Source organism: Saccostrea cucullata, unplaced genomic scaffold (genome assembly GCF_032062105.1).
Source record: "Saccostrea cucullata isolate Sc308-1 unplaced genomic scaffold, CSIRO_AGI_Scuc_v1 ctg2471, whole genome shotgun sequence".
NCBI classification, from domain to species: Eukaryota; Metazoa; Mollusca; class Bivalvia; order Ostreida; family Ostreidae; genus Saccostrea; species Saccostrea cuccullata.
Genome location: NW_026936025.1, coordinates 58,072 through 68,227, shown reverse-complemented (window position 1 = coordinate 68,227; position 10,156 = coordinate 58,072). Strand labels below are relative to the sequence as shown.

General features: G+C 36.3%; 1 protein-coding gene and 1 long non-coding RNA gene across 2 annotated transcripts; one reads left to right on the top strand and one right to left on the bottom strand.

Moving 5' to 3' along the window:
* Positions 1 to 6,770: 6,770 nt before the first annotated feature.
* On the bottom strand, positions 6,771 to 7,663 carry LOC134244625 (uncharacterized). Its single transcript, XR_009987257.1, has 3 exons — positions 7,604 to 7,663; positions 7,142 to 7,247; positions 6,771 to 6,974 (listed from the first exon to the last, which is right to left on the bottom strand). It is a non-coding gene; the product is annotated as an uncharacterized LOC134244625 (long non-coding RNA).
* Positions 7,664 to 7,828: 165 nt separating this feature from the next.
* LOC134244624 (uncharacterized) lies at positions 7,829 to 8,272 on the top strand. Its single transcript, XM_062726886.1, has one exon. It carries the CDS (start codon positions 7,829 to 7,831, stop codon positions 8,270 to 8,272), a length of 444 nt encoding a protein of 147 aa, XP_062582870.1.
* Positions 8,273 to 10,156: the final 1,884 nt, after the last annotated feature.

Sequence of the window (10,156 nt, the reverse complement as noted above, 5' to 3'; positions counted from 1 at the left end):
GCATTTTTTCACAAAAAATCAACTTTAGACACCGTTTCCATGGTAACTACTCAACATTCATATGATATAACTATATTTTTTGAAGTAGTTTATGAGGTGGCACTTTCCAGCCAAATTTGAAAAAAATCTGTGACTATGCGTGCCACAAAAGTTTAAGTGGTTACAGAGAATGGGTATTAATGTATTAATGCAGAGCGCTATTATATTAACAATTATTTCGATTTCTACTCAGGAAATAAATTTTCTTGAACTATATATTTCTTTAAAGCTGATCTCTTTGGACCTGTCTTTCGGCCGGTCTTCTACATTTTTTTTCCCTAGGATTTTTATATTTAATTGCGATTTTTGGATACACCGCAGATTGTAAGCTTTATACATTAAAGACAAATATTTAATTTATTGCGTAACTTTCTTCCGTGAAATAATTTAGTATCTGTAGATAAATTTATTAGGTACAAATGTATATTTTTTCCATAAATAAGAAATCTATAAATTTATAGAGATTCATTAATTTATAATAGTACCCGTGAGAAACGGCACATAATTTTTGTAAAATTACCACTGATCTCAATTTTGTTTATTATAGTAATTAAACGTACTTTATAATTGAGATTTGAAGCTTTGCAAGTACTTAATTTAATATATTGTAGTAACTAAACAAAATAATATTTTTGTCTTGTCAGAAAACTTTCCGCATTTTGAAACAATCGTATCAGGTTTTGCGTTTATCCTATCGTGAAGATCGTTTATCAGGTCTATTGTTTTGCGTTTATCGTGTTTTGCGTGTATCGTGATTTGCGTTTATCGTGTTTTGCGTTTATCCTATCGTGCGTGTATCCTGTCGTATCGTGCGTGTATCCTATCGTATCGTGCGTGTATCCTATCGTATCGTGTATCCTGTAAAGAATAACGATGCGGGTACTGTAATGACTCACTAATTCTCTGACTGAGAGTGTAAGGAATCAGCTATTTTGTATTGGATAGTTGGAGTGAATAGATCTGTTTAAAATGGAGAGTGGGGATGAAATATTCTTGACACAAAACAAAGTAAGACCTGAAAACAATGTATCAGATTATGATACCGATAATCTCGTAAGTGAAATTCTAGGGATGGAGAAGGAAAATGATAGCACTGCTGTGAACTTTGATTTAAAACTTTGAAAACCCACTTACCACTAAAAATATCGACGATGCAACTATGCACGGAAATTCTCGGTTTGCAGACCCGCTTTCAGAGACTGACATTAACAATCTCATCAAAAGTGCCGTTCCTCAGAATACCGAGAGAAAATCCAAATGGGCTGTAACTTTTTTCACAGAATGGGCGAAAAAAGAAGTATTCCGGAACCTATTTTGTCTATGAACAATATGACCCTAAATCAAAGCCTATGTGGCTTCATTACAGAAGTTAGAAACAAAGCCGGAAAACATTACCTCCCAAACACTCTCATTAAGATTATAACATCAATTCAAAACTATCTACGTAAAAATGGCAAATTTGTCAAATTTCTCGATGATAATGAATTCCGTAAAATGAGACAAGTTCTAGATGCACGGATGATAGAAATGGCTTAAACAGGCTTAGGGAGTTCCCACAAGGAAGCAGAAATCATAAGTGTCGACTAAGAGAATATGTTGTGGGAGAAATATTTACTTGGCTTCGATACGCCAGCCAAATTGCTGGACACATTAGTCTTTTCTTTCGGATTAAATTTTGCGCTACGGGCATCCCAAGAACATCGGAACTTGCGCCGAGGGACCAGGTCACAGCTGGAAGTGAAGGAGGACAGCGACGGCACCCGTTATTTATTGTACACAAAGGATGTGTCCGAAACCAATTCTAGGGGTAAAAGATAAGGAAGCTGGGGCCCGTTTTACAAAAGGTCGTAAATCGCAAGTCTTAAATTTCCCAATCTTACGACAAATCGTAGGACCGTTTTACGAAACGTGTCGTAATCGCATGTCGTAGCTCCTAAGTCGTAACTTTCCTCGCAAGTCGTAAAGGAACTTAATAGCGCTTAAAAGTAAAAAAACTAACTTGGATACCGCGCGAACCACGACGCGATGACGCGCAGACGATTTATTTCCGAAATGTCCAGGAAAGAAAATTGGGGACAGGAGGAGATCAACGCCCTAGTTGACTGTGTCACAGATAGAATTGACACCATAAAGGGCAAATTTTCTCTCTTTTTAACGACGGAGAAAAAAACCCAAGCATGGGAGGAAATCTTGGAGAGGTATATGTTAATATTTAGAAACTGATGCTGTAGAGAAACATATCATGCCAATATAAATAAAAAGAAATTTGTGTTTTTCCCTATAAAAAGGATTTTTTAAATGACCAATCCCCTTGTATTTTTTATATATTTTTTTCCCTATAAAACCCTTCATGAATATCTATATTTTTTTATTGGGGGGGGGGGGGTTAAAGAAAAGATATTTGTATAATTGCATTAAACATCATCATACTGACATATGATCATTTTCTCGAGGTAATATGACAGTAAATTTAATTAACCTAAAAACCTAAAGTAAACCTATAAAGGCTGCAATGATATGTTTTTTTTAGCTCTACTGGTCAGAGACCAGAAGAGCTTATGCGATAGTAATGGTGGTTTGGCGTTTGCGTCAAGTTAACAGACCTGCCTACCCTTCCGCTTTTGGCGTTATTCTTCCGCTTTTAACCACAAAATTACGCTATTACGCCTCTTATATTAGTTTTACGCTTTCGATATTTTGGTTTAAAAACAATCACGAACGTCTAACTTTAGAGTTAAAGTACAACCTGCTGAAATGAAATGAGAAGTTATAATAAAAGTAATTAATAAGGGAACGGTTCGATAACGTACATAATATACCTAGTTGTTACAGTGTACATGTAAACCGGTATTGCGAACAAGAAGACACTACGTACGTTTACTATTAAATTATATGTGCAATAAGTACAGCAATTTTCTATGCTCAATTTAGTTTATTTTAACCTTGCTAAGAATAAAATAGAGAAGTGTGAGTGTTAAAAAGATAAAATACAATGTTATAATGTATGATCTGTTTAAACATGCAAATGCAAGCCTTCCATTAAGTGATTCGATACGTTTGACAAAATACTTATGTGATTTGATACGTTTGACAAAAAACTTCATTATGGGAGGTCGCCCGCGTGGCGCAGTGGTTAGAGCGTCTGCTCTAGAGTCGCGAAGTAAGGAGTCAATCCTTTCGTCGCGGGTTCGAATCCCACTGTGTGACGTGGAGACTGGTCCTTCGGATGAGACCGTATAAACCGAGGCCCCGTGTCGCAGTAGGTGCTGGCACGAAAAAGATCCCTCGCTGCTCAAAGGCCCTGGGTGCAGGGCATAGGACAAAATTTGTAGCCCTCCACCGGCAAGCTGTGACGTCTCTATATGGGTGAAGAATTCTCAGAGGGACATTAAACAACATATAATCAATCATTATGGGGGTACCGTTGAACTGAGTTTGATATAGGATACTGGTATTTTCAACACTTTTGCCACTAGATGACTAGAAAAAGAAAAGTTTCTGACATTTTGTTTAGTAATGTACAATTTCTGTTGTGTTGAAAGAAAATTAATCAATATATTACACACCAAATAGGAAAACCTGATTGATTACGCTTTAACCTCTGAAATTCCACCAAAAAATGTCCTGAAATTACACTGTTGCAATGAAAAGGGTAGGCAGGTCTGAGTTAAGATCGCGCTTTAATAGAAGTGTTGCAAAACTGAATGTGGTCTGTCATTTATGATGACCCCAAGGATTAAAATCTTGTATCCCCCTATAAGCTTTTCACTGCATGAATCATCGGATCATGCAAATTGAGGCAAGTCAAGTGTTGTACGCATAGCTCGGCCAGGTCTGGTACAATCTTCTTTCTTATATTTCAGTGTAAATGCCTGCAGTGTTAAAAAGAGGGATGTTAAAAGTGTCAAGAAAAAGTGGATAGACATCCAGAGCAAAACAAAACAAGAGAGGCAGAGAGGAGAAGAGACCAGAAGAAAACGGGGGGAGGTCCACCACCAGCAAACCTGAAGCCTTGGGAAGATAAGGTTTAAAATGTAACTCTTTTGTAAAATTTACCAATGCTTATTGAGATATAACAAAACAATATAACATAACCCCATCCCTCAGGCCCCAGGGGGGACAGGGACTGCGAAGCGGCTTATAAAGTGTTAACTGCCCTAAGTTATGTTATTACCGTCTTCCTTGGAAGACGGTATTGTATAGTTGAAGTTTTTTAGAGTCTTCGGACTATGCACTTCCTCTCTTTTGTGATTGGTAGAAAATGCATGATGAGAAAATTTTCAATTATTTCATTGGTTGAAATGCTGTTCAAGGCAAGGGAGATAACTTTCTGATGATCTAATTTTCGTACGACTTAACAATTTTGCAAGATTTTCAATCTTAAAAAAAAATGACAAAACGAACAACAAAATCAGCAGTAATTAATTCCTAATAACATGATTTATTGTATAGCAAAAAATAAAAAGATCTCTTTAACTTCATTATAAATAAAATTTGATTTTTATTGCTTGCAGGCTTTACAATTTGTTATTATTCTCTTCCCCTTCCTTGTTTGAAGAAGGAAATGGAATCAGCCGAGGTTTGCCGAAAGCTCTCGGCGAGTCAAAGTTTACGGAGATGACCGAGCGACAACCGTGGTAGGGCTAATGCCAGTAAAAAGCGAATGTAGAAATACAAAATCAAAAGAATTATACGGCCTGATAGGTGTAGATCAGTTTTACAGTTTAAGATTGTCGCTAAAGACGGGAAGCTTTTTAAAAAAGCTCTACTTGTATCAGATAACATAAGTTGAAATAAGCTTCATTCCTTAAATGAAATTCAGAAAATAAACAGTTCCTTAATTTAGTTAATTTGCTACAGTGCAGGGAAATAATTTTGTTACAGCATCAATGCTGGTTTTGATGCTTCCTTTGCTTGCTGATTTTGATGCTTCCTTTGCTTGCTGGTTTTGATGCTAGTTATCCTTATCCTGATGCTGGTTTGAAACTAGGTCAATGCTAGTAATGCTTCCGGAAGTAGGATTATCCTGCCGGAAGTGAATAATTCAAAAAACAGCATCGCTATTTTAAGTCATAAAAAATAATTTTTGGTGTAATTTTTATTTGTATTTTGTATTAGAAAAATTTACTATATCTGTTTTCACTTTTTACCGAAGAAATTAGCGATTTTTAAGGAATTTCGTTTTGACAATTTCAATCGCATTTTCATGTCACGTGACCAACGTACCCTGAAATTCAAAACAGTTATGGCTGTGCTGACCAAGAAGAGGAGTATGAAGACGTGTAACGTGATTATCGCGGATCTGTTCGAGAAAGGCTACCCACCTTGTGACATTATACGTGTTTTACGGAAGGAACACGGGATACAGAAGAGTAGAATGACTATTTATCGTTTTCTGAAGCGCTATCGTGAGGAGGGTGTCGGTGCTTTCCACAGACGGAGGAAAGCGATACGTGATGGACGATTGACGATCCGATCAGCCCACAAGAAGTTCATCAGTTATCATGTGAAAGTTCAACCGGACATTTCTGCAAAGACTTTGTGCTTGAAATTACGGAAGCGGTTTGGACTGTGTGTTTCATTGAAAACTGTTGTTTCTTTGAGGAAGTCGCTGGGGTTCCGTGGGAAATATACCAGATACTGCAAAATCAGTAGTGGAAAGAATCAGAGGGTAAAAATTGCTTTATATTTTTATAACAATGATTCATCAAAATACGCATTTCTTAACAATTGTCTGCTAATTTTAAGACTTAAACACACATATATGCCCACAATTTCTTTGCCTTAAGATTTGTTTGTTTGCGAATTTGTAGGAAGTTTTTCTGTTGTGTTTGTAACTATTACGTTTTGAATATACATTCACATTTTTAAATAATGTTTCATATTCATTTAAATGGTATAGTCTTTAGCAGACTTTTCAACAATTGGTACAGTATTATGAAGTCAAACATTCTGTTGTACTGGTCAATATTTTGTGAGACCAGATACATGCACCTTATTTTGGCACTGTGAAGTGATATAAATAACAAAATGTGCCCTGAATTATTTTTAACAACCTTCAGAAAGTCTTCAATAAAAGACATAAATGACATGTTTTACAACTTTGCTATAGCAAATTTTAATGGCTATCAACAACATGCTGTGTACACAGCCATTTTTTCTGTATTTCAACTTGTGTGCTACCTTTCTGTATCGATGCTTGACTTTTATTCAAACAATCAAAAATATATGTTTGGAATTGCTGCTTGTGTTGCACCACAACTCAAACAGCAATTAAATTTTGATGTTAGATGTGTTCATTTATTTACTGTCAATTACTGTAAACCAACTTTTATTCGCGTGCGAGAAATTTTCGCGAAGTCCGCGAGAGCTTCGTCATCGCGAATTTTTCTCACCGCGAACCGATCTTTAGGGACCAGGCAAAATTTATCACAATGATGGGACCGGTACAAACAGGCATGGGACAATGAGTTTTTCCATCACAGAAATCCATGGGACAAAAACATTTTTAGCATTAAGTATACCCATGGGACACAAACATTTTTTCAATGAGTTACACTACTTAAGGCTGTTCAAAGTTAATTCTATGTTAACGTCACATCCAAAGTTCAAAAACCTACAATGGAGTGAGGATAAAAAATAAAGAAAACAAAATTTTTAAACAATTGTGAATTTATTCAAATTAACCTATTCAGTACATTAAATATACTATAACTTAGTAATAGGAGCATTGGATATGACAGGTAAGTCTAATTTTTAAAGCAGAGTTTTTCCTTTAGTATGTATATTGGTTGAGTCCTTTTGTATGCAAACAATATAGACTAAATTTGCAGGAGTGTGGCTTTTAACTAGGCCTCGTTTGTCCTTTGGATTTATGTTGCCACACGGTAGTCTGTAGGGAAATGCTTCTTTTTGTGGGAATAGTTGTACAATATCTACAATTAAAATTCATGATGACAATATTTAATACATTCTTATATTGAAATATCTTGAAATTTAATTATGCTGTATTTTTACTTATAGTACTAGATTACAAGCATTTAGTTTTGAAAGTGTAGAAACTAATATTTAGACCATACATGTAGCTGTTAGATTATCTTACCTTGAATTCCAAACACATGACAATTGATTCTTCACTTCTTGGAATACCCCAATCACTTTCCTTACTCTCCTTCATTTGAAAGTCCCCATCTTCTGTAAGCTTCTCTCTGCTCAAATGGAAATGACTAGTATTATCCTTCCAAAAAATTGTAGCTATTTGTAGGTTCATGAATAGGCCCCTACTACATCCTTACTAAATTTATCTTACTGTTCCTGTACATTTTTACAAAAATATTTTAAGATGAATTTATTTTTAATATTTAAATGATGCATCTCAATGTATATTATAAAATCTTGGTTTTTGACACACTTTGTAAAGTTTGGATATTCTCCAAAATTCGATGAAAATTACAGGCAACATAATCACGAACTGAGAGTCTGTGATTCGAAAACTGACCGAAAAAATCAACAAACAGGAGTTTGGCACTAACTTCTTTCATAAAATCGTATATTTTTCACGTACATTTATGATCCCATACTGTTTAATTCTTTAGTTTTCTTTCAATAAGTCACCACCAACTGCATCTTCACAACGTCAGGGGTCCTGAGTCAACAGGTTGCCGATGGACCCCTGACTTATTTCATTCGAAATCTGCGGGTTGACTACAGCGACGTCTTTCGGGGAAATTACAATCTCTCGACCAATCAAATTAAGCCTAACACATTACCTTTCGGTAAGACAGCCAATATGGCCGATATAGAAGTTGTAAACAGAATTTGTCAGAAATTCAATTTGAAGTCACTTACAGATCAACAAATTTCGGCGATCGACGCCCTGAAGAAAGGAAACGACACATTTGTTGGGACAAAGACGGGGAGTGGGAAATCTCTAGTCTACGAAAGCTCGCCGATTGTTTTGGGAGAGAATGGTGTTACAACTGTGCTTGCTCCGCTGAACAGTATTATGTCTGAACAAATAGAGAGACTGAACAGGCTTGGATACAGAGCTGTGCAAGTATCGAATGACACTGATAAGCAAGCTGTTATGAACGGATATTTTCAGTTCGTGTTAGGAAGCCCCGAACTTCTCGTCGGTGATGACAAATGGAGAGAAGTTTTGAGAAATCCAATCTTCACATCAAAACACCAATTGATTGTGGTCGATGAGGCCCACACCGTAATTCAATGGTAATTAAATAAGAATACATCAACCATTTGAATATAAAATAATTGCATCACCTTGAAATTGCCCCTTTTTAACAATGCATGTTTTAAAACTTCCTCACATGTCAAATGATGTTTCTTTAATTTAATTAAGTTTTCCAGGAAATCGATTATTAATTTATTAAAATTGAAAGTTTGTGTATACTTTTAGGGGGCTAGAACATCAACAAGAAGGGCCATTTCGAGAGTGGTTTGCTCACATAGGAGAGATGCGATCACTTTGCATTGGGATACCTATACTGGCGCTCACCGCGACAGCTAGCCCCACACACAGACGCCAAATTATGCAGAAACTGTGTCTTCGTCATCCATCCTGTGTAATTCTACATAGTCCAGATAGATCAAACATTAAATTGAATGTACTGAAAGTGAAAAATAATGTAGAATTAGAAAATGTATTTCAGTGGTTAACAGCTGCATTAGTTGAGAATGGGCAAGAATTACAGAGGCATCTAATATTTTGTAACTCAATTAAAGACTGTGCTATGATTTATATGCTGTTCTTAAAAATTTGTGGGCCTACAAATCATTTTAACATGTCTCACACTAAAACAACTGATGCCACTAAAGAAACCAGAAGTCTCTGTCGAGACTGTAGCTCTACTGGTTTGTACTGATCACCAGAAGTCTCTGTCGAGACTGTAGCTCTACTGGTTTGTACTTATCAAAAACCATTGCACTATTTTATGTATCTTTGTGTAGTCTACTTATGTGCCAACCTATTTTGAAATCAGACAAAAACTGTAGAAGGAGTAGCGTTTTTAAGGAATTCCACAGAAAATTCTATTTTGAGTAACCATAGCAATACCGTTCATCGAAATCGAAAACCGATGCACTATTCTATGTATCTTAGTGTAGTCTTCTTCACTTGTGTGCCAAGTTATATTGAAATCAGACCAAAACTGTAGAAGGAGTAGTTTTTAAAGGAATTTCACAGAAAATTCTATTTTTAGTAACCATGGCAACACCGTTCATCCAAATCAAAAACCGATGCACTATTCTATGTATCTTAGTGTAGTCTACTTGTCTGCCAAGTTATATTGAAATCAGACAAAAACTGTACAAGGAGTAGCGTTTTTAAGGAATTTCAGAGAAAATTCTATTTTTAGTAACCATGGCAACACCGTTCATCGAAATCAAAAACCAATGCACTATTCTATGTATCTTAGTGCAGACCTGCCTACCCTTTTCATTGCAACGGTGTAATTTCAGGACATTTTTTGGTGGAATTTCAGAGGTGAAAGCGTAATCAATCAGGTTTTCCTATTTGGTGTGTACTATAATGATTAATTTTCTTTCAACACAACAGAAATTGTACATTACTATACAAAATGTCAGAAACTTTTCTTTTTCTAGTCATCTAGTGGCAAAAGTGTTGAAAATACCAGTATCCTATATCAAACTCAGTTCAACGGTACCCCCATAATGATTGATTATATGTTGTTTAATGTCCCTCTCGAGAATTCTTCACCCATATAGAGACGTCACAGCTTGCCGGTGGAGGGCTACAAATTTTGTCCTATGCTCTGCACCCAGGGCCTTTGAGCAGCGAGGGATCTTTTTCGTGCCAGCACCTACTGCGACACGGGGCCTCGGTTTATACGGTCTCATCCGAAGGACCAGTCTCCACGTCACACAGTGGGATTCGAACCCGCGACGAAAGGATTGACTCCTTACTTCGCGACTCTAGAGCAGACGCTCTAACCACTGCGCCACGCGGGCGACCTCCCATAATGAAGTTTTTTGTCAAACGTATCAAATCACATAAGTATTTTCTCAAACGTATCGAATCACTTAATTGAAGGCTTGCGTTTGCATGTTTAAAGAGATCATACATTATAACATTGTATTT